A 25,370-nucleotide genomic window follows, 5' to 3' on the forward strand; every position below is an offset into this window, starting at 1 on the left:
TACTTGCACCAATTATCTGATGGAAATTTTGAATAGCCTTCCAAGTTATGTTGAGGAAGTAAAAGCTTTCACACTTGATTTGTTTCATTGAGGGCTGGTTTGGTATTGTTGTGCTTTGAAAAAAAACTGCTATGAGAATAAGCGGCTGTAAAATAAATCAGCAGAGTGTTTGGTAAACTTTTTTGTAAAAGTGCTTTTGGAAAAAAAAAGCAGTCTGATAGTGGGTCTTTTCATTAAAGGAGCACTGTAGCTCCGTGTGCTTTGAAAAAAAGCCAGTTTTCCAAAGCTGCAAATAGCTGCTTCAGTTTTTTCCTTTGATTTCAGCTTATTCTCACAGCAGCTTCCAAAATAAGCTTTTTTTTTTTAGTTTACCAAACACCTAAACCCTTACAGCTTTTTTTCATGGGTGCTTTTTTTTTAAGCACCTCACTCCCAAACCACCCCTAAATAAGAAAATATAAATCATGTGGGTGTAACATGCATGCATTTTTAAATGATCACCAATAAGATTGCCAAAATATTGAAATAGCGTGCCGTGATTTTCATACAATCCCTTCACATTGGAAAACTTGGCATTGATCAAGGATATTCTCTCAGCTCCATTCTGGCACCGATACGATGATGCCTTTTTCATTGCATCAACACATCCAGAACAAAACTACGTTGTCCGACTAGCCAATATACGGCACAAGAGAGAACCGAATAAGACCAACTCTAAGTGTGTTAGCCATATTAATCTCATCACGTGTTTAGAACAAAATATTATTCTACATACAGTGTGCCGATTCTAGGATAGTCATATTAACCTCATCACTTAATTAGTTATGAGTCTGTTCACTTCTAATGTACAACTACACTGTATCTAGAATAGAAACAAAGGAAAAGTAATGAAAAATGATTGAAAACTTGAGTTTTAACGAAAATAACAAAAATGTGTTGTAAGTGAATAGTACCATAATGACTTTTTAGAGTACAAATGTGATTTTTCGTTAAAGTGAACAGTACCGGGAGTGTTTTGTTAAAACTCCTAGAAACAATGTATCTAAAATAATACTTTTTTCTTAACGTCACAAATATACATATATATATATATATATGTGTGTATGTATGTATGTATTGCGTCAAACCTGAAGACTTATTTTAACCAAATGAAATGACAATCACTAAACTAAAAGTTAAATGAGGACAATATTTGACCTCTAAATTGAGGTTTCATTGGGGCCACAAATTTGAGCACACTTTTGTACATGATTTCGTTTTCAACTAACACAAATCAAATAGTGCCAAGAGTGGAGACAAATTGGAGAAGTATTATGTCTCGTTGTCCAGATTAGAAGTCATATGTCGACACCGTGAATAACCAAATTAACCATTACACTTCGTGGAATACTTTCATGCATATTTGTTGATTGTTTATAGGATTAGAAGTCATCAGGTGCTAAAGCCACCAATATGAAATGGTGAGCAATTGGGATTGGAGAAACTGAAAACTACAAAAATTAACAAAACAAATTTTATTGATGGATACACCAGAAGAGTACACTTATTTGTTGCAGCTAGAAAACTCACGAAGCACTTTGCTAGCTACTTATTAAGAAGTGAGAGAGCCCAATGTCCAATAAGAGAGCTGAAATAATGGAAATTCTACTACGCTCCAATGCATCTAATACACCTGAATTTTTGGCCATCAAAGCTTGGTCCGAAGGATACTAGAAAATCTCATCATATTAAGGTAGCTAGAAGGAAGGGAACTCAATTTTGGAGGAGCATTTCGTCCCGGGCAGTACTGGACATTCAATAATGTTTGAGCTAGATGTGTCCACACAAATATAAACCTCATAAAGCTGGCTATTCCCAGATGCATCTTCGTTACATGTTATACCAGGAGTGTACCCAATTGCTGATTTTATAGCTTCTTTTATGCTGCTCAAGCTGTAAATATTGCCATCTGCTCGGATTCCTGCAGTAACAACGGTTCATTGATTTAAAAATTTACCTCCCAAAAATAGTAAATATATAGCTTAGGAAAAAAAAACCATAGAAAGTAATTAATAAAAATTACCAGCATTTTGAAGGATTTGGAAGATGTCTAAGTTTTCCTTGAGGTTGAGAGATGCCTCAAAGTAGCCATGTTGGTCAAGCACGGGCTCGGAGCATGTCCCATGTTTATTCCACTCATGTGCCCAAAACTTTGAGCCATTCCTGCTGGGGCATGCCAGTGTAGGCCAATCTGCTTGCAGTCTGCTTATCAGGTCCGAGATCTGCATAGATCATATATTACTTAGTTAGAACGAGCTGCGCATATGTGGGTTAGGTCAGTTGGCTAGGATAGGATATCCATCCCATGACACCCTAGTTCTAATTATTACTACCTTCGATTCATCATAAGGGTTGTCAGAATCACAGTTGGATGGATAAGAACCGTCATTATAATTAGGCCAAAGCCCATGGATGCCGAATTCTTGTGCAGGTTTTCCTGTCGTTGGATAGCAACAACTTGCGTCGGTGTCACAGTAAGATCCCGGCCACTGCATTGCAACATATATCAAATTCCAGTCTTCACAACTGTAAATTAATGAAAAAATAAAACAAGCGGAAATATTCACCTGCTGTACAAAATAGAAAAAATCAAAACTCTGAGAAACAGAAACAACTGCTAGACACTGTATTATGAAGAGCCTGATGAACATCGAACGGTCGAATTTCGAATCCATCTCTCGGTTCCTTCCCTGATTTTTCTAGTTCAAGAATAGTATTGTTCAATGTGTTCAGTATTGTATCATGGTTTGCTATTTAAAGACAAAGTAGAACAATGTGTACAGAGAATTATATACAAACATAATGCTAGGTAGACCAATTTTTAAACTAAAATTGCAAACTATGTGATATGTCATGAATAAGAAATAAGCACGTTAATCGACACTTCAATAATAACTCAATCATCATCAACAATATCAAATGATTTACAAAATATAATTTAAATAGATAGTCTCTCTTGCATTACCCATTAAACAACTTTCTCCCTCTCTAGATGAATCCCTATATTAAAAAGTGGATGGAGAGCATGATTGGGAACTCAGTTACGAAGCCCATAAAAATGTTATAATTTAAGAAATCGTGACCGTTCATCGTATATCGTGTAGTCATTTTTTGTTAGGTATTATTTATATTTAATTTAAAATTTTAAAATTTGAAATGATTTCTGACCACATGATGTACGATGAACGATCACGATCACGGAATCCCTAGGATTCTCAGGAAAATGATCGGTCGAGGATCCTTTTCCATAATTTAATACATATTTTTGTGCATGGATCACATTCTTAAGTTTATTATGTCATAGAAGATTCTTAGGTCAAACTAAGACCACTTTGAGTTTATATGTGAACTCAAAAGTAAAAACAAATTCTTACAAACTTCTTATAAGAACATATAAGGTCTCTTATTTTATTAATTTTGATATTTACATTCTTAACACGTCATCTCACGTGTGGGGCTAGCTCTAATATCATGAAGGAAAACGAGTTCCACTATAAAAATAATTGGCTATTGATGAGTCAATATTTTACTATATATTTTACCCTAATCTTAGTAATAATTTATTGATTATTTTGGTGAGATTTTGATAATTTGAATTATATTTCTAAAGTAGTACATTCAACTTCCTCTGAAGAAAAACATGATGAAACAGATGAATTTTGGAGTGATTCAAATTGGAGGACGTTCATGTGTCTCTCAACTTGTTCGTGTTAAAGTTTCATAATTTTCTATCAGGCGATTAGAAGGAGAGGAAGAGAACACACACACTCATTTGGATTGATGATTCAAGTTTATTTTCTAGGTGTTTTCTATCATTGTTCTTAATAATATTTATTTTATGATTGTTCATAACTAATTTCATTTGCTAGGATGAGGCCACACCTTTAGCTCTAGTTTCTTTTCAATTCACTTATGATATTATGCATGCATGTTTTCAATTATTAATCACTGTTTTAAACTATCTAATTATCTTAGTGATTCGCGATCATTAGAATATTTAGAAAAGTAATTTGATGCAATTTTAGTCGAAAGGTTCCCTGAAATTGGCGCTGGCTTCTTGTGGTTAATAATTGTAATTTCACTTAGGATGAACACCACGTCTTAAGGGTTGCATGGTTTTTCAAAGGGTTTTCACAAAACTTAATGAGTCTTCATGTTCATATTTGATTCGAACGTCCGGACGGGTTGCATGTTAGATATGCGTTCTATGTTGGAGGTTCCAAGTAGGATATATATTAGGAAAACCTAACCTTCAAAATATGCATGGGTAATTCATAAATAATTGAAAGAATTACATAGGATTGTTAAGGTGACGGCAGAATCCTGTAAGGATATAGACAATGGCTAGGATCATGCCATTTGTCCAAAGGTTGTAAACCTTAGTTAGATAGTTAGTTAGAGAGTTAGTCTTCTATATAAATACATCATTGTAATTACTTTGAGATTAAGAAAAAGATCAATATAACAGTTTGCAACTTCTCTCTCTAAAATCTTTCTCTCTCTTTCTCTCTCTCTCTCTCTCTCTCTCTATTTCTTGAATTCTGATCTTCTCATTCAATCTTCCTCTGTCTACATTAACATGGTATCAATCGCCATTGTTTCTTGCGCTATGTTCTTCGATCGGCTGCTTCCACTCATCTTCTTGCTTTGTGATTTGCTTTCGCCGATCGTATATTGCTGCATTCTTGGTCGACTTTTGGTATCTTCTTTCTTTGTGATTTCTAGGGTTTCTGAATTTCCCGATCTCCCTCTTTCTGCGCCTATCAATTTGTGCAAACCAGGTGTTTGTGATATTTCTTCTCTCCCATTTCTGTCTTAATTCTGCAAATATGGTTACTGCATCTCAATTACAAATTCTACAATCGCTTATTACTGGCCTTATCTCTACAATTTCTACATCTGTGAATGTGAAGCTTGATGATTTTAATTACTTGAATTGGCATTTCCAAATGCAAATGCTACTTGAAGGGCATGGGATCATGAGATTTGTTGATGGCTCCACTCCCTGTCCATCTCGATATGTTACGTGTTTTGGTGTTGATGCTCCAAATTCGTCAACTCAATCTGAGAATGAAGATTACATTGTTTGGAAGATGCATGATCGGGCCCTTATGCAGTTGATTACTGCAGCTTTGTCACCGGTTGCGATTTCTTATGCTATTGGAAGCACAAGTGCTTGTGATCTTTGAACCCGGTTAAAGGAACAATTTTCTGTTGTATCTCGGACTAGTGTTTTTCAACTCAAGTCGAATCTTCAAACCATCAAGAAAGAGACTGATTTTGTGTCTCAAAATCTGCAACGGATTAATGAAGCTCGAGATTACTTGTCCACGGCTGGAGTTGCTTTTGCATATGAGGATATTGTTATCCTCGCCCTCAATGGATTACCTCCCTAGTATAATACATTTCATAGTGTTAAAAGGGGTCGTGAGAGTGTAATCTCTCTCCAAGCATTTAGGGTGCAGCTTTTTGCTGAAGAACTGATTGTGGACAGTAATGCGAATTCTCAGTTTTTGTCTGCCATGGTGGCTAGTAACTCTGGTCCTAAATCCCATCAATCTAGTGGTGCTCATCCGGGGTTTTCAGGTCCTCATCCTGGTTCCGCTGGTGGGTATCGATCTTTTAATTTCAATAAGAAGGGTAAAGGAAAAACTAATCAAGGTTATAGGTATTTAAATCCTAGTCCCAGACACCAGTTTCCCAATCGTGGTTCACCTTCAGCACCTGTTTTCTCTGGAGTGCTTGGACCCTCTCCATCCCAGTATATTGGTCACTTCTCTATGCAGCAAGTACCTTGTTAACTCTGTAATCAGTTTGGCCATACTGCTCCATTTTGTCATTCAAAACAGTTGGAAAGACAAGGCTGCCAAATTTGTGGCAAGACAAATTATACCACCTGGTATTGTTTTTTTTCCAATGATAAATGTCCCAACTTTGGTGGTCCACACTACTCTTAAATATCTACCAATGAATATGCTCATTCAGCACCAACTTTCTATTCTCAATCCAATATCCAGGCTCTGCACACAGTATATTCTCAGCCATCTTTAGCTCCTACATCACAGATTTGGCTTACTGACTCAGGAGCTACAAACCATATGACTGCTGATTTCAGTAACTTGTCTTTGGCATCTCTTTATCCCTCTAATGAGATAGTGCAAAATGCTAATAGTGAAGGTTTGCAAATTTCACACATTGGTAGCTCCATCATTCAAACACATGTGCGACCACTAAAATTGAATTCCATTCTCTATGTGCCTAGGCTATCTCAAAATTTGTTATTAGTTCATCGCATTTATCTTGATAACAATTGTTGGTTAGTGTTTGATGCTTATTGTTTTTGGATTCAGGACAAAGCCACATGGATGATCTTGTACAAAGGACAATGCAATAATGGACTATACCACATTCCATCACTTTCCAATCATCAATCATTTCATTCTTAATGCCATTCTAAAGCTTCTGCATTGCTTGGACAACTTATTAGCTCAAATCTTTGGCATAGTAGGTTAAGGCATCCTTCAAATACTATTGTTTCTATCACGCTTACTTGTACAAAGGACATTGTTCCTATGCTCTGTCATAGTTGTTTAGAGGGAAAGTTTACTAAATTGCCGTTTCAGTCTAGTGCACACAAATTTGTAATTCCTTTCGAAACTGTAACTTTGGGTCCTTCTCCATGTAATTTCATTAATGGTTAAAAGTATTATGTAACTCTCATTGATGAGTGCACTAGATACTGTTGGTTGTTTCCTCTTGTCAATAAATCAAATTTCTTTGACATCTTTGTTGCCTTCTATTCCTTTGTGCAAACCCAATTCTCTACTTGTATTAAGACTTTACAAACTAATGGTGGTGGTGAATATTGTAGCAATAAACTTCAAACTTTTCTTACCAATAAAGGTATACTTCATCATAGATCTTGTCCCTATACTCCAGAACAAAATGGCTTGGTCGAAAGAAAACATAGACACATTGTTGAAACCACTATCACATTGTTACAATCTGCCAAATTACCCTTCTCCTTCTGGACCTTTGCTTGTCAAGCTGTTGTATATCTTATAAATTGAATGCCTACACCATTTTTGAATAATTGTTCACCATTTGAAATGCTTTTTGGCACTCCTCATGTTTTGACACATCTTAAGGTGTTTGGGTGTTCCTCTTTTCCTCTATTAAGACCTTACATTCAGACAAAGTTATAAGCTAAAACCACAGAGTGTGTATTTCTTGGGTATGCATCAAATATAAGGGATTTATTTGTTTTAATGTGTTAAAAGGTAGGTTCTACATTTCTAGACATGTCGGGTTTGATGAGACTAGATTTCCCTACCCTCACTTGTTTGCATTATCTAAGCACAAACCTATGACATCCTCTTCCTCTCAGTCATGGTCACCACTTTCAGTTCCTAATATGCACAATACCTTAGTTCCCTCTCAAACAAACCCAACACACTCACCTCTACCACCAAACTATCCACCTACTGAAATATTATCTTCCCCATCAGTTTCTTCTACATTACCCCATTTGTCACCAGCTTCACCAGCCAGTACCTCTTCTCAGTCCATTACTGCTGCTGCAAGTTCTATTTCTCAACTCCCTATGAACTCTGAATTTAGTCCGAATTTACTTCAAGTGGTGTTACCACTTGCTCCACTTAATATGCATCATATGCAAACTAGAAGTAAGAATGGCATCATTAAGAAGAAGGTATTTTTCAGTCAAGTGGCTGAATCTTGTGATGTTGATTTAACTTTGGTGGAACGTACAACATATAAATCTGCAATGAAGGTACCCGTTTGGTACAAAGCAATGCATGAAGAGGTTAATGCATTGCATACACAACATATTTGGAGTCTTGTACATTTGCCTCCTCACAAGAACCTTGTTGGTTGTAAGTGGTTTTTCGAACTAAAAAAGAAATGAGATGGGACTGTGGCTAGGCATAAGGCTTGACTTGTTGCTAAGGGGTTTAGTCAAGAGCTTGGATTGGACTATGGTGAAACCTTTAGTCCCGTGGTTAAACCAACCACTGTGAGGTTAGTTATAGCCTTGGCAGCTCACTGCAATTGGACTATTCGACAGTTGGATGTCAAGAATGTTTTTTTGCATGGTTTGTTAAATAAAGAAGTGTACATGTCTCAACCTCCTGGTTTTGGAGATCCTGTACATCCTGATTTGGTTTGTAAATTACACAAGTCACTATATGGATTGAAACAGGCTCCTAGAGCCTGGAATGGCAGATTTACAAGCTTTCTTCCCACTCTTGGGTTTCAATCCACATATGCTGATTCTTCTTTATTTGTTAAGATTGTTGGTAGTGACATTGTGGTACTCATACTTTATGTCGATGATATTATTATTACTGGCAGTTCTCATTCAGCTATTCAACAGGTGATTAACTCTTTAACCTCTGAGTTTGACATCAAGGACTTGGGGGAGCTCCATTATTTTTTAGGAATTCAGGTTCTCAAAACTGCTACAAGATTATTCTTGTCTCAGTCCAAATATATACTGGATTTGTTGCAGAAAGTTGAGATGGTAGATTGTAAGCCCTGTGACACCCTATGTTTACCTTACAATCAGTTGGTTAAAGATGATGGCACTCCCTATAATAATCCAACAGCATACCAGAGTATTGTTGGAGCCCTCTAATACCTCACTTTCACTCGCCCGGACATTGCCTTCTCAGTTCATCAAGTCTGTCAGTTTATGCAATCTCCAATGGTGTCACATTTTACAGTTGTAAAGAGGATTTTGAGGTATCTAAAGGGGACATTATATGTTGGCATCTCTTATACTCGAGGAGATTTAATACTGAAGGCATTTAGTGATGCAGATTGGGCTGGTGATCCCAATGATAGGCATTCAACTACTAGTTTAGTTGTCTTCTTGGGCAATAACCCTATTTCTTGGTCCTCCAAGAAACAAAACACTGTTTCTCGTTCCTCAACGGAAGCAGAATACAGAGCTATGTCTACTACATCAGCTGAGCTTGATTAGATTCAACAGTTGCTGAAATTTATGCATCTCAAGCCTACTGTTCCTCTTGTTCTCTTATGTGACAATCTTTCTGCCATAGTATTGTCTTTAATTTGGTTCAACACCAACGCACGAAGCACATTGAGATCGATGTACACTTTGTGTGTGAAAGGGTTGCTAAGAAGAAACTATGTGTTCAGTTTGTCTCCTCTCAAGAACAATTTGCAGATATTTTAACTAAGGGCCTTAGTACTCATCTTTTTCAGTCTCATTGTTTCAACCTCATGCTCGGATCATCCACTCATGAGTTTGAGGGGGTATGTAAGGATATAGACAGTGGCTAGGATCATGCCATTTGTCCAAAGGTTGTAAACCTTCTAGGATCATGCCATTTGTCCAAAGGTTGTTAACCTTAGTTAGATAGTTAGTTAGAGAGTTAGTCTTCTATATAAATACATCATTGTAATTACTTTGAGATTAAGAAAAAGATCAATATAATAGTTTGCAGCTTCTCTCTCTAAAATCTTTCTTTCTCTCTCTCTATTTCTTGAATTATGATCTTCTCCTTCGATCTTCCTCAGTCTACATTAACAAATTCTAGGGCTTATACAAATTGATTTTCTTTAAATTGGTTTCTAGTTGATTTATTTAATTGTCTTTATTTTAAATTCGTTTTTATTATTTTAAATCTCAAAATCAATATTTTCCAAACTCTATTTTAAATAATTAATTAAGAGTTGGTTTTAAACACCAAATATTCATTCAATTCCTGTGAAAAACGACCTTGCTTGAGCCGTTTATACTACAACTACCTTGTTCTCTTGCAAGTATTTTGTGTGATTTTAACCTTCTTTTCGTAGGTTCTAAAAATCCTATCCACTATATAAGAAATAGTCAAATTGCTTATAAACACATACAAGATCTCTTAATTCCCTGATATTCTTTTCAACTACAAATCAAATAGTTCCAAATTTCCAAGTGTGAAGACAAATGGAGAGAACCGATGTCTCTGTCCAATTTAAAAGTCATATACCATTACCGTGTATGGAATATTTGTAAACACGGGTGATTGTTTAAAGAATCATGCGTTGTGTCTAATGTGTAATAGTTATCTCTACGAGTGTTAATTTGGGTAACATGAGTTGGCGGTTATCTGCAATTTGGCAGAGCTATATATATGTTATGATAATTAATCTGGTTGGATTCTCACTTCACAATTGCACAATTGCAGTAGTTTAGAGTATCGCATTATCCAAAACGAGAGGAAAATTCTGATGGACAAGAACTTTTACATTGTAATGGTTTAGGAACATTGCCGATTCATCTCTCTTTCTCTCAGTGCCTTCTGGGATTTTTCGGTGTCACCATGTTTGATTTCGATGCATTCAATGGTTCATGTTAAATTTTTAAAGACAAACTGAACATTGTGTACATAAATATGACCTGCAAAAGAAATCAGAATTGTAAGTTGATTAGAGCCGTGCGCTTCTCTTTATGTTCTTAAGTTCGAATGTCCATGATTTAGTGTAGAATATTGTTTGTTCAAAAAAGAAATGGTACTAAGATTGCAATGTGACACTTTTAAGCGGCCTTCTTGGGTGCATGTTCAGGTGTGTCATTGCAATCATACTAACATGATTGTTGCACTTGAAGATCAACAGTGATGCTCGTCTTAATTCCGGAAGAGCATAGTTAATCGTAATTAACGGGAACAACTGGTTTAAGTTGTTACTCCCTAATATCAGAAACTCCACAGCTACCAAATATAGCTTGTTTGTATTATACTTGAACAATCCCGAAACTATCAAGCACCGGTCAACTTCATACGTTCAAGGACCCATTGAGGGATTCATGCTGAGACACCCCTAACGAAGCACAAGAGTTTTCTTCACCCAGGAGGCCAATCCCATCACGACACGTGGCAACATAAGAATAAAGCTCCTAGAGTCCCACATCGACCATGGATGAAAGCTGGAGACTCTCCTCAACTATAAAAGAAGACCATTCTCTACAAATGGCAAATGTCATTATTGTACTTAAACTAGTTATTAGAACCCACTAATGATTATTATGCTTGAACCTATGTATTTATGTAATATTAATGAGAAATCCTCTACTCCGTGGACATAGCTAAATTTAGGGTGAACCACGTACGTCATGTGTTTGCTTCCCTATCTCTATCTCTTTACACACCATCATCACTAAGTGACCGGAGCAACCGAGCGAAAATTACAAACTTGACACTTTACGTTGTTCTAAAGTCTTCACTAGTTTTGCGCATCAACATAGCTCAAGGTACATAAAAATGGAGATGGTGAGTCTTACCTTCTGCCCATAAGCAGTTTTCCAATGTCGGGATAACTCTTGATCCGCCGATTCCTGTCCATGCATCGTTGTAGAAGCAACCCGGCATACCAACAAAAGAACTGCCAACTCCTCATTCAGAAAGTGCAAATGGAATTGATAGAATCCCAACTCTTTAAAACTTAAACAAGGCAATTAAGAATGTTTTGGACTAATAGGGTTCATACATGCTCAATAGCCAACTGAACTCATTTACGTTTGTTAAGAAAGTTAAAAATTAACGTGGCATGACAGAGAGAAAAAAGAGAGGAATTGACCTGATAGTGCTTAGCCTTTGGAAAAGTCAGTGTTGTCAGAATTGTCAGAATTGAGACACAAAAGAACCCCTATTTGTGCTTAGCCTTTGGGCACAAAACATCCTATTGTGTGCTATCATCAAAGGCAATGCCTATAGAGGGCACAAATAGAAATATAGTTGATGCACTGTTGCTATTGGTCTATGAGTACAATTGTTGGTGCTTTTTTACCTCAAAGGGCACAAATAATTTATTGTGTGCAGTGCTCATATTTTTGTAGTGTAAATTATTATTAGTAAAGCAGTGTAAAAAGTTAAAAGCCATGATCCGGATTTGAACGTCATGAACGATAATTCATCGTCAACAGTGCTTCTGCATAATTGCAGAAAATCGGAAAAGAATCGTGGTGAAAATTCTACTTGTTGCAGAAGTTTATCAGAGTTACTAATTAAAATGCTCCAATATATGATTTCAGAATTGTCTTACAATTTGTATCACAGAAGTGTACGTACCCACTACGCCAACAAACGACCCTATAACCATAATCCCAACAATTACCACCAACTCGAACCCAAATCTCCGAGCAGCAACGTTAATCTTAAGGTAGAACAAGCACGGCAGCAAGACTGAGACCGTCACGCTCAAAGATGCGCCGACAAAAGCCATTAGGTAGCTAAAAAAAGGAATGGATAATGCCACAATTACGGTGCTAATTACAATTAAGGTTCGCACGAAGATGCTAATAGTTAGGCTGTTGCGAAAAGGGCGTGTATCCTCAATAGCAGCAGCAATTGGAGTGATTATAATTGCATACTTTGTGAGGGGATTAATTATAGTAATGTAAATTGCTATCCTTGAACTAATTTTTCGTATTGGAAGATTTAATGTGACTTGAGACTTCAAGTCTTGTCCGAACATCAAGTAACCCAAAACCGCCATTGATCCGTAGGTGATGGTGCTTACAACAAAGCAGAAAAGTAACACCTGCAATGAGGGGGGAAATGGACATGGTCAGATCAGTGCAAAAGATTTCAGGAAAATTGCACACAAAAGAACCCGTTACAAATTTTTGATCAAAAATCAACTTGAAGGAGACTAAACAGACAATAAGCCGTACGTGAATCACGGTTTAATGCCTCTTTATAGTCCGCTTAAGTGTTCCTCTAGTTAGATACCAATTAAGTGTTCCTCTAGCACAACTTTTTTTTTTTTTGGTCTTAAAAAATTGTCAATGTGCGCATGTTTCCCTGAATTTTAACCGCACTTTGAAAATACTGACCTTGGAGAATTTGCTTCTATCTTTCATGGAATTGCACAATGTGGGGAAAACTGCATGGCCACAATAGCAAAACAGGTACAAGCTCACAGCAGTAGGCAATCCTTTGAAATTCAGAAGAACATCTCCTTCATGAAACCCTACACCATCAACTGTGCCAACCCAAAACACGAAAGCAACCAAAAGAAGAGAAGCAAAAACCCCTCCGGCAGAAACATACGCCAACAATCCCAGATTCTTCAGCCATGTAGTTGGCAGAATTACAAGGGCAGTGAGCAAAACAAAGCATTGTTTGCCTCCAACTTTGAAGCCTGCCATGTTGAACCCCATGCTTGGGAACAACTGGTTTAAGTTGTCACCTTCTAGTATTAGAAACTCAACAGCTACCAAATACAGCTCAAGGTACATAAAAATGGAGATGGTGAGTTTTCCTTTCTGTCCATAAGCAACTTCTCCAATATCGGGATAACTCTTGATCCGCGGATTCCCGTCCATGCATCGTTGTAGAAGCAACCCGGTATACCAACAAAGAAGCGCCAACTGGAAAAGAAGGATCAAGCTCAGCCACCCTCCTTCAGAAAGTGCAAATGGAATTGATAGAATCCCAACTCCTGAAGAATTAAACAACGTGATTAACAATGGCAGAGCTAGAAATTTTTCATCAGGTGGGCTAGCTTAAAGATTTAAATCTTTATAAACAAAGAAACTTGATACTATATTTGTTACAGTATCAGTTAGTTTAAGAAAATTTTCACAAGATGAGCCAAGAACTTTTCGTTATTCAAATAAATTCAAACTTGTACATGTACAAGAAGCGATGAGAAAAAGGATGTGAGAAAAATAGATGGTTTGTAAATTGTATTATATCATTAAACCTAGAGAATTCGAATCAGTGACTAAATATATGGTGGGCTACATTCGAAAATCAATAAAAATTACATGTAAAATTTTATTTTCTACCGAAAACTACCTGGGCTACAGCCCAAGGTAGCCCTTAATGTGGCTCCGCCAGTGGTGATTAAGAATGTTTTGAGCAAAAGAGGTTATACATGCTGGTCTAACCATCTGACCTAATTTACGTATGTCGTAATTAAAAAAATAAAAAATATGGTATGACAGAAAGGAAAAAGAGATAACTTTACCTGATAATGTGTTGAGACCATTGAAACATGTTCTGCAAAATGTTGTGCCTCCACAATTGGTTGGTTCCTGTGAGGGTAGGTTTTGGCTCTCAATTTCCTTTGCTTTAAGGCAGTCCATTTTTTTTGCTGCCCACTATGAAACTTTGGTTCCAATGAGAATGCAAGGGATATCCAGATATATAGTGCAAAAAGTTGACCAGCATTGCCAGAAATGAATGAATTTCAATAACAAATCATTTGTTCCTGGAAAAAATAAAAGGGAGGATGATGGTGAGGATGAGTAGATAGCCACACAAACAAACATCATAACCAATAAATTAAGGATCATGTTAGGACGACCAAATTTATAAACTAAATTTACAAATCAAATGATGTGTCATCAATAGGAAAAAAATACATTAATTAACACTTAAGTAACAATTCAATTATCAACAAACAAATAATTTGATTTACAAAATTTAGTTTAAAAATTTTGTCTCATAACATTATCCATAAATTAAAGAGAGCATTAGCTAGGCAGCTTGCAATATTTGGAATTTATTAATGGTTGAAAATCACATGCCTATGTTGCTAAAGGTTTCAAAAGGAAACCCACTTACATGTCACAAACATTGATGTGGAAGAAATTAAGCTTACTTTCCCTGAGGGTCCATTTTGAGAGGAGACGTATGCCTTTTTTATCATGCATTATTTGTGATATCATTAATAAGAGTTTGGAGCTGTGATTGGCACTCATACGTAAAAGTTATTCCACACTTCTCTTATTTATAGAATATTCTTGCAAATAGAATTTCTAAGAATGTCAATAACGGACCATAATTGTATTTCTTTATAGATAAAACTAACACCAATATTAGATTTTTTTTTTCAGCGTATTTCTTGTGTTTTTCATACACTAAAAAAATTAGTAATGACATTAGTTTTGTCCTCCAATTATCAATTGGAGGGATTTCACGTCATCAATCATGTAATTATTATTCGACCTAAAACAACACGTACTTGTTGATCTAGATATCCAGCCAAATTAAGATAGTTGATTATAACAAAATTTTACCATATAGAAAAGTATTTAGGTTGTCAAGTAAGTTCTTTTCATGGGAAACAATGGCGAGTTTAACATTTTTTATAAGCTTATTCTTCTATCTTAAACATATCTTTTTCCTTTTTATTCCTTATATATATATATATATATATATATATATATATATATATATTCACACTCCCCGTTAGAATCAGAAAGAAAATTAGATGCAACATGAATGTAAAACTGTCGATATTTTATATTTATTATGTACTGATATGTATTTTAACTCTCTTTAGCATCATTTGATGACTAATATTCTTAAGTATCAAATCACTAATTTGGTCAACATCCATTAAGTTCCCATTCTAAAATAATTATGAATACACATGAAAATGGCACAACCCGAAAATCCACTCTCCACGTTCCTGGTTTTATCTTAATTCACGATCAAACTGGAACACATGCCCTTTTCAACGCTTTTGTTTAAAGGTAATTAAAATTGTTTAACACAGAAGAATATTTTAAACATAATCAGTGTGCATGTTCTGTGCAAATTTTAAGGCGCAAAGAAAAACATATGCTTTCTGTTAAGACCATCTCCAACCCTTGGGCTAAAAGCCAAATTTTTTAGCCCGGAAAATTTAGCTTTTAGCCCAGAAACATCTTTTCTGCTCCAACCCTTCTACCCTAAAATTTTAGCCCGGAATTATTAAAGAATGAAATTAGCCTAAATTTTTTTCTTAAATCAATTTTTTTTTAAAATAAATATGTAGATTATTGTAAATTAATTTTATGAACATTTTAATCTAAAAAAATTTAAATTCCGATAAACATTTCGCATTTAGCCCGGGGGGAAAGCTGGGGGGTATTTGGCCCAGAAATAGCATTTGGCATTTAGCCTAAAATTTTAGCATGGGTTGGAGAGTGTTTGGGGGGGTAATTTGGGGGGTAATTTGGCTTTTAGCCCAGGGTTGGAGATGGTCAACGAATACTGTTTTTAAATTTCTTTCCTAGGAATGGATTGCTTTTAGTGTTAGTAAGTGGATGATGCTCTTGGGCACACAGGTCTTGCACTATAGAAAGAACAATAGGAGCATTGGTCTCTTAATTAAAAATTTGTAATCGGTGGTTTCTTAACTCATCAAAACGTGCAGTTATGGTTATTTTCTTCAACTCCATCAAAACTTTCATCAAAATGAGTCATGTTGGAAAAATCATTGCTAAAATTGAGTTAGAGTTGAGGGACATTGCTAATTTGCTACAATGTTCTCATTTGATTTTCCATATTTACACCTTGATTCAGCCTTACGTGCGTAGCACGTGACTCATTTTGACAAAAGTTTTAGAGGAGTTGATGAGAAAGACCATGACTACACATTTTGATGAGTTGGGCAACCAATGATCATAAATTTTTAACTAAGGGGCCATTCTTCCAATTAGGTTAACGTTCAGGGACTATTACTACAATTTCCTCTTTACAATATTGGCACCTATTGCTTTATAACTGGGACGTATGTCTGAAATGACTCATTTAAACGATTATTTACCTTAGCTAAAGATTGAACCTCTGCAATTTTAAATGTGAAAAAAGCTCGCCTGCTTTCAACCAAATTCGATATATTTATACTGAAATTATCTAAAAAAAGTACTGACAACTAACAGTGAACCCTAGGGTAAGGGAGGGGCATTGTTGGATTGAAATAATAATGGTTAAATAGACTTTTGATACAAGTGATCCAAATTTTGAGACTGAGATTTGAACGCAGGTGTACAAAAGAAGCACATTTGCTCTAACTAATGTAGTTACACCTATGTCTAAAAAAAGTAGTCTAATATTAGATTTGTATACATTTTTTTTTTTTTGGTGAAGGTATAAATTTTAATTTTCCAATAGACAAATAAACATCTTATTTAAGTGTGCCACTCCTTTTTTAAATGTTTCCCATGATCGATCGATGTTTCGAAGCGTCAAGTCATCTAGTGGTATTGTCATCATTTGCATAGCATTATACATGAATAACATGTATAAAGAGAGTGGAAATATGAGAACATGAATAAAGATAAAGGTGCTTCCATGAAAGGCGTATCCGAAAAAAAATATTCGGAGGGTCATATGCGTAATAGTTCACAAACATTCTTACCTAAATAATGGCCTTGAAATTAAAACATAACTCCATTATTCATAATTTCATTAGAATTGAGTGCAATTGGAAATTTTAGTTGGCTTTGGGGTCTGTATGATTAGATATCGGTCTGTTTCTCTTGTGTAAAATCAATTTTTTTTTTTTTGTAAGTGAATTGAACCAAAGGTTCAAAATCAAGCGTATTAGAAGGAGAAAAATGAGTTGGGGGTACTGCGTAGCAACAACAAAACACTAGCGCGCTGAAACTAGTACGCACACGATCATATCCTGCCCTGCCCATTTTTCGTTGAGGCAATTTATCAAAGCATTTGCCGGCAATTTGCGAGGGCAGCTAAAACTTTCAAAGGGCCAGAACCAGGTCTTCCATGAAGGTTTGGCACAATTGAGAGGATCAGCTGACTACCTCTATCCTTACATGGATCCACCCCAGTGCATATGCATATGCATACGCTTGCATGTATAGATAACATGAAGACGTTAGAGATCATAATCCATCACCATTTACATATGATCATAATCAATCACCATCTAAGTTTCGTAATGAATTTGGTATGAATCATGAAAAGATTCTAAAACTGGAAACATCGATCTCAGGGAACCTAACTTCTTCTTCTTTTGGTTACCCAGAGAAAGGGCACACATCACAGATTCTTTATGCAGCCTTTAAAGACTCTCAAACCTAACTGATTGCTTGGGCAAATAAAATTTATGGACGTGGATCAGTGGTTCTACTTTGTAGACTTAAAAGAAATTGCATGGAATATGCATTATTATTTTCAAACTTTTTGTAAAGAATTTGAAAGGAATGTGACAAAAAAAAATATATGTCACGATTAAAATATTCAGGTTTAGTCACAGTTTGGTGTCTGTATTCAAGATGTGATTAAAGGAGAAATTAAAATATTGCGTTAAATAAAAACTAATTTATTTCAATTCCCGTCAAAATAGTAAGATGAGAAGTGATAAATTTGTTTTATGTCTGACCCCTTATATTCACCTCAAGGTTCTCCACTAGAAGTTTTCTGGCGTATACTCGAAACACCGCCATATGATATTAGAGTTTAATTCAATTTATAATACTTTTTTTTTTACAAGCAATGATATTTAGTATTTTAACACAAAAAATACATAGGTGTCAATTGCGTACAATCTTATTTTTTTTATTCATATTATAACACAAAAAATAATACATGTGTTTTTGAACAAATAAACGAGACCATAAGCATAACCTATAGAGTTTATGGCATGTTTAAGCATGAGTAATCAAAATAAAAAAGTAAAATTGAATTCAATTACGAGATATTTCGGTGTTTACTAAATATTTAAAATTCAAACACTAGGTGGGATCCTCGTAAATATTGAAATCCAACTTGAAAATTTAGAAGAATTGAATTCCATACAATTCGATGGTATTCGGATTTCGAATTTCGGATTGTTGGGGCGTAAATACTTTAGGCCAACTCCAAACCTGGGCTAAAAGCCAAAATTTTAGCCCAAAATTCCCCCCAAACACCCCCCAACCCAAGCTAAAATATTGGGCTAAAAGGGGAATGCTAAAATTGGGCCAAATCCCCCCCCCCAAACGCGTGGACTCGCCCCGTTTTGGGCCACTCTCGGCCCGCCGACTCGCACACGCGCCACACGCAGGCAAGTTGCAACCGGAGCCCGACAGGAAGTGGGTCCAGCGTCAGGGCCTTGTCGGCCACTCACCCGAGCCCAACGATTCTTTTCAAAATCAGACGGCCAGCATTTAAGGACCGTTGGATCAACCAACGGTCCAGATTCAAATTACATTTTTAAAAAATATGTTATTTTAAAATACATTGAATCCAACGGTTGAGATTGAATATAATCAAATCTAACGGTAAAAAAAAGATCTAACGGCCCAAATTTAAATTCAACGGCTAAAATAATTAAAAAAAATTATTTAACTCAAAATTCACCCAAAAACTCTATAAATACCTGTTGAGCAAAAATTGTACATAATATGTAAACAAATAATTCACTCGACACAATTTCACCCTCGTTCAATTTTCCGAAGAGGGTTTTATTAATTCGAGTTCGACCCATTCTAGGTTACGCGCCTATTAATTACAACCTTCCTTTTGGGAAAGAAATACCCTTTGATTCCAATTCGAATAAAATGTAACTTGAGGATTTTGGTGCTTGTTTGATTTTGTGACTACATCTAGGTTGAATCCTAGATTGCCTACGTACCCTCTTGAGGGATCAAGTCACTCGTAGTTCATGGATTTGGTACTTATTTGAATTTGATGCCTTGTGCAGTTTTAGCTCATGCGGGCGAGGAGCATAGTGCCTTATGCAGTTTCAGCTCATGCTGGCGAGGCTTCGTGCCCTTTGAAAACTTTTCTTCGACTTCGTACCATTTTGGTATTTGATAGCAGGAGTGAATTTAGTTTATATAAACCAGGGATTCGTTTCGACTTCACGGTTGCGTCTAAAACTTGATATTAGACTGCCTACGTATCCTTAACGGAATTAAACCGGCGTAGTTCATTAATTTGAATGACTTTTGAAGCGACTTTATGCCTTTGAGTTTTGACGCGGCTTCGTGCCATCAGAATTTAATACGGCTTCGTGCCATTGAATCGGCTTTGAGCCATTTGAGGCAGCTTTGTCCCATTTAAAGTGGTTTTGTGCCACTTAAGCGTAGAGAAAAATTAACGGGTTTATTTCTGATAAACCCACTAATATTTTGGCATTTGACTTTAGCTTGGTACCATTTCTTACTCCATGTTTAATTTTACTTTTCCTTTTTGTTTGCCCTTTCTTTCTCTAATAGGTTTCGTATGAATTCAATCCTATTTGAAATAGGACTTTGAAAGCATGAAAGCTGGATCTTTTTTATTGTGACAAAGACTAGTTTTGACTTGTCTTTCCTTTGTCTTGGGAATGCTGTTAGTTTGTCTCCATGCTTTTCACAAAATCCATAATTTAGATGGGGAACCATGACTTTCCTTTGTACTCCACGTGAGTGGCTTTCCTGTTATCAAGGAAAGAAGACCACATCAACATTTTTAAATTTTACTTTTGATGTAACAAAAGCCTCTTTTGTATTTTTGGCTGAATCTCTTCTCTTCCTTTGAGTTTTAAACTCGTTTTTTCCTTTTCCTTTGCAGCTTCTTTCTTCTAACAAATTTGTAGAGAATCATGCTTGGAAAAAAAAAATATTTCCTCCGAATATTTCCTCCGTTCCTTCACAGGATTTATCCCACAAGGGTTATGTTCAAAGCAGCAAAAGTGAATTTAGTTTATATAAACCAGGGATTCGTTTCGGTTTCACGGTTGCGTCTAAAACTTGATATTAGACTGCTTACGTATCCTTAACAGAATCAAACCGGTGTAGTTTGTAAATATTTACGAATGAATGAACCACGTGAATAACATGGGGGTGTGTTTTTCCCACTTGTAACTTACTTTTTGTCCACACTTTCCTTTATCTACTCTGCTTTTATTTGGCACAAACTAGTGATCAATGCATGCAAAGTCACTTAATAGCTCGCCAACTTTACCAGGTACTAGAGCACCATTGCTATTTTTCATCTCTCATGTTTTTGTTGGATTGCCTACTGTGATCAGTAGCTGTGAGAAGAGACCAAACTGAGTTTGAGACGAATTTAGCATCCAAGAACTGCATGAGTTTTGTACCCAAATACTTTGCGGGATTTAACACTTACGAAACGTTCATGGAGGTTAATGACCTGAGTTTTGCCGTTGTGGGATTTAATATCCAAGCTTTGCTCTTTGTAGAGCAAACAAAACCTGAGAACTTGATCGTGGGTTAAGTATCCGATTCTTCGTCGCAAGTGAAATGCCCTTTTGTTTTGTAGCATTTGTCAATTTTACTTACTTTTCCTTTGCAAACCTTCTAGATGCCTGAGCAGCCCTTTGTGTTCTCTCTTCCGTTAGTGACCTGAGAGCAATCTTTGTTCCCGCTGGTGTTTGAAGTTGGCGTCATTCTGACACCCTTTGTAACGCAGGAAGACTTCGGCTGATTTCGTTGTTGCTGGTCCATGATTCTTGTTGTTTTTCCATGTTCATGCTTGTTGCTGCAGTGTTTGACATCTTCAACTTTGAGAAGACAGAGCATGGCGTCAGGACTCTCACGGAGCTTTCAGGTTTGATTGGAACTTCACGGGGTGGTTTAGACCACCCCGAAGAAATTCATGGGACTAACTGCAGCGGCACAAACTGCTCATTTTTCTTCTCGACAAGGACGAACTTGCTGGGTAGAGATCACGACATGGCTGTTGCTTGGCCAAAGGAAGAAGAGGACGAGGGCAAGTGAGCACTGCACTGCTGCGTTCCTCTTTTGGTCTTCTGTTTGGTATTGGTGGTCTGATCCTGCTGCCACTGTTGAGAGACTTGGATTTGATCTTTTTTTTTTGTAGTTGCAGATTTCCAGAGGCCTGCGGCTTTATACTCTGGTTTGGAACCGCCGGAGAAGAATAAACTGGTAGTCAGCGACTCGGCGCTGCTCGGCCGAGAGAGAGAGAGGAGGTGTCACGGGGAACTTGAAATGAGGGTGGTGACTGGGTTTTTTCAAAGCAACGCCCCCTATTAAAAGGGGTGGGTTACTTTACCCGTTGTCGGCAAGATTGTAGAAGAAGGAAAAGAGATTTTTTTTCTTCTCTTATCTTTTGGCTGCCCTGGGGAAGTTATCCCATCCTTCTGGCTTCGGTGAAAGAGGAAAAGCCAAGTTCCTCTTTTATTCATCCTGCAAAAAGCTGCACCTTTGGGTACTTTGATGTTCTTTGCCGTGTGCACCCCTTGTGCCTTTCGTTTTCTTGCTTTCTTTGTTCTTCTTTGTCGTCCGTTCCTCACCGTCGTTCTGCAACGTTCTCTTTGTCTCCTAATTTCTCTCTTGATTTCTGCAGGGTCTCCTCTCTCGTTTCCTGTCTCCCCTTTTTTGCTGTGGTTGATGCCTATTTATAGGCATCTTAGGAGGTTTCCAGAGTTCTTACGTGGGGGAGGATATAGGCCTTTCTTTTCGCCACTTTCTCTTAAACTGACTCCACTTTTCTTTTTGTTGCAGAAAATGGGGGAGCTGCTGATTTTGTATGTTTCTTCCCTCTTTTGTAGGGAAATGCATATTTTATTTTATTTTATTTATGGATGTATGTAAAGCCCATCCTCATTTTTGTTGAGCTGGATTACATCTTGTTTTACCTTGTAGTTTGACCCAATTTGTATGGGCTTTATTTTTTTATACGTCATGTATTTTTATTGTTCAACAATACCTATGTATTTGTTCAAACATCTACACAAAACTCAATTTTCTCCTATAATTCTTCTAATTTATCTTTCTACAATTTCTTTCCATTTCCAAATTGTTCAACATGGCAAGAGAGCATGTTAGAGGTCGTAATTGGACCTGTGAGGAAGATGTTGCTTTATGCTTGGCATGGGTTTCTATTAGCGAAGATGGTGCAGTTGGCACAAATCAAAATAAAAAGGTTTTGTGGGATAAAATCATTGCAAAGTTTCAAGAAAACTGCAACGGCGGAGGGTAGGACAGTGGTGGTGTTTATGATCGATGGAAGACTATCAACAAAGCATGCACTTTATGAAAGGGAAGCTTGGAGAGAGCCATGGTTGACATGCCTAGTGGAAGGAGCGCCATAGAAATTGTGAGTTTTTTTCTTGATATTTTATTTGTTATGTACATAATATTATTTTGCAACTAATTATTTTTATGTATTTTTTGCATAGGGTGACAAAGCAATGGAAATTTACAAGACAAGAGTAACACCAAAAAATCAAGTTTTTAAGTTGCAACATGCTTGGGACGTCCTCAAGGACTGTCCGAGGTGGGCAACCGATGCAGACCAACAATGGGGAAGACTATTTCAACGTGAAGCCGCACCGAGAAATGAAGGTGTCGATGAAATGACCTCATCTCCTTCTTTACCAAGACCCCCAGGAAAAGATAAGCAAAGAGAAAAGGGAAGTCCCATGATTCGACGAGTAGAGACTTTGCTACAGGAATTGCAAAATTGCACGAAACTCATAGCGCTCGCCAAGAAGAAGCGGCCTGAATGCGTTTGCAAATGAAGGAAACCTCAGATAGGGAGGAAAATAGGTTTGAAATTGAATTCATGATGAAGGACCTCAGCAAATACACTCCAGAGAGGAAGAAATTCTTACGTGATAAGCAAAAGGAAATTATGCGAAAGTCTGCCTCAAGGAGTATGTTTCAAGATGATGGATCCTCTGAACCCTATATCCCAACATTTCAACGAAGTCCATCACCAAGTGAAGATGGTGGATATGATTGTTAAGTTTATGTAGTGTATGAATTATGTGCTTTATTAATTAAGTTTATTAATTGTTGTTTGTATTAAGTTTATGTTGTTTATGATGTGGTTTATGAACTTTATTAAATTTATGTCTTATTAATTATTGTTTCTATTTAATCTAGATGTCTTCAATAATTATTGTACTTATTATTCCACACTTTGTGAAAAATTTAATGATTTTTCAATATTTATCGGAATTTAAATTTTTTTAGATTAAAATGTTCATAAAATTAATTTACAATAGTCTACATATTTTTTATTTTTTAAAAAAAATTTGATTTAAGAAAAAAAATTAGCCTAAGTTCATTCTTTAATAATTCCGGGCTAAAACTTTAAGTCAGAAGTGTTAGAGCAGAAAAGATGTTTCTGGGCTAAAAGCCAAATTTTCCGAGCTAAAAAATTTGGCTTTTAGCCCAAAGGTTGGAGATGGTCTTAAAATGGTGAAATTGGATGGTTTTGGGTTTTTAATCATTTTCCTAGCAATTGGATAGCCCGATGCTGGGATATTATATGTCTTGTTGGTATGGCCCAACATGGTGTGTGGGCTAAACACACTAATAAATTTTAGATAAACCATGGACTAATGGATTTCGCTCGCTCACCATCCATCATTAAACCCCTTAATTTCCATCTTGTTATATCTTAAGTCATCTTTAACTTGAAGAGTTAAAAATAGTTCCGTTCAGACTTATACTCCTGTAAAAAATTGTTTTTAAATAAACAATGTCAAACCATATTCATATACCATCTTCAACCGAAAAGGCTAAACATAGTCTCTTAATAATTTGTTAGTTTTGAGTTTATATTTTAAATTTATTGGATAACTTAGTTAAACTATTGTTGGATGTCTTCAAATCCAATTGTTGAATTTGAATCAAGTATTGCAATTAAGGAGATGTGCAAAAAAAAAGGGCTACATTTGGCTAGTCTGATGTCCTCTTGGCCAAAAAATGGCCTTATGGGCTCCATAAAGTTCTAGTTCAACCATTCATTGGAAATGAGTTTTTGGACAAATTAGACAATTTTTTAGTTTTGAGACCTTTAGCCCTCTTCATATAGCCCGATATATTACAACATTTAAGCATGAGTAAGTTTTTTTTTTTTTTGAACGAACAATATTATCAACACTAAGGGGGAAAGGGTGTGCTTAGCCTCATAACGAGCTAGGAATAATGTGGTTCAAATTCGTCTTTGGCAATAATCGAATCTAAGATATTTTACTTATAAATGAAGAAAAATATCACTAAATTGTAATACTGAGTGACTTAAGCGTGAGTAAGTTAATTGTCACTAACTACTTTTCTGTCTCACTTCATACGGTTTACCCGCGTTTTTCTTTGGTTGTCATCCAATTATCATCTCTCCACAAGATTAGCACTTGGCTCACGTGCAGGATTGACTTTTTTTTACTACACACAGAGCTAGAAGACTTACAGCACGTGACTCGAGTACATGAAGGCTTAAGCAAAGTATCTTACACTTTAATATTTTGTATGTATCAATGTTTTTTTTTTGTTACAATATATAACAACATTTTAATTTATTCAAGATTAACGAGAATTATGATTCATACTTAGATGAAGGGTGTAACTTACTTAACAAAATCATGCGACTGACTAAAAACATTTCCAAATTAAATAATTTTTTACATGTATAAATTTCAGATGATCATAAAAAAATAAATGATTCTAATTATATAATGTTCAAAAAATGAAAATACGTTATTCATAAATAAAGAATAAGTATATTCCCCTATAAAAGAAACACAAATATTATCCAATACCTTTCACGCTTGCTAAAAGATAATCAATATTTTCGCGATTGCGTGTTTACTCAACTTTC

General features: G+C 36.1%; 2 protein-coding genes across 2 annotated transcripts; both read right to left on the reverse strand.

The window, feature by feature from the left end:
* Nucleotides 1–1,729: 1,729 nt before the first annotated feature.
* Nucleotides 1,730–2,714, reverse strand: LOC103402894 (extracellular ribonuclease LE). The gene is made up of 4 exons (XM_029095975.2): nucleotides 2,607–2,714; nucleotides 2,373–2,528; nucleotides 2,063–2,261; nucleotides 1,730–1,960 (listed from the first exon to the last, which is right to left on the reverse strand). The coding sequence occupies exons 1-4, from the start codon at nucleotides 2,712–2,714 to the stop codon at nucleotides 1,737–1,739; spliced, it is 687 nt and encodes a 228-aa protein (XP_028951808.2). The 3' UTR covers nucleotides 1,730–1,736.
* A 9,349-nt stretch (nucleotides 2,715–12,063) lies between these two features.
* On the reverse strand, nucleotides 12,064–14,371 carry LOC103402893 (amino acid transporter AVT1I-like). Its single transcript, XM_008341672.4, has 3 exons — nucleotides 14,041–14,371; nucleotides 12,902–13,509; nucleotides 12,064–12,606 (listed from the first exon to the last, which is right to left on the reverse strand). Exons 1-3 carry the CDS (start codon nucleotides 14,156–14,158, stop codon nucleotides 12,094–12,096), a joined length of 1,239 nt encoding a protein of 412 aa, XP_008339894.3. The 5' UTR covers nucleotides 14,159–14,371; the 3' UTR covers nucleotides 12,064–12,093.
* Between the last annotated feature and the right edge of the window lie 10,999 nt (nucleotides 14,372–25,370).

Source organism: Malus domestica, chromosome 16, assembly GCF_042453785.1.
Source record: "Malus domestica chromosome 16, GDT2T_hap1".
NCBI lineage: Eukaryota > Viridiplantae > Streptophyta > Magnoliopsida > Rosales > Rosaceae > Malus > Malus domestica.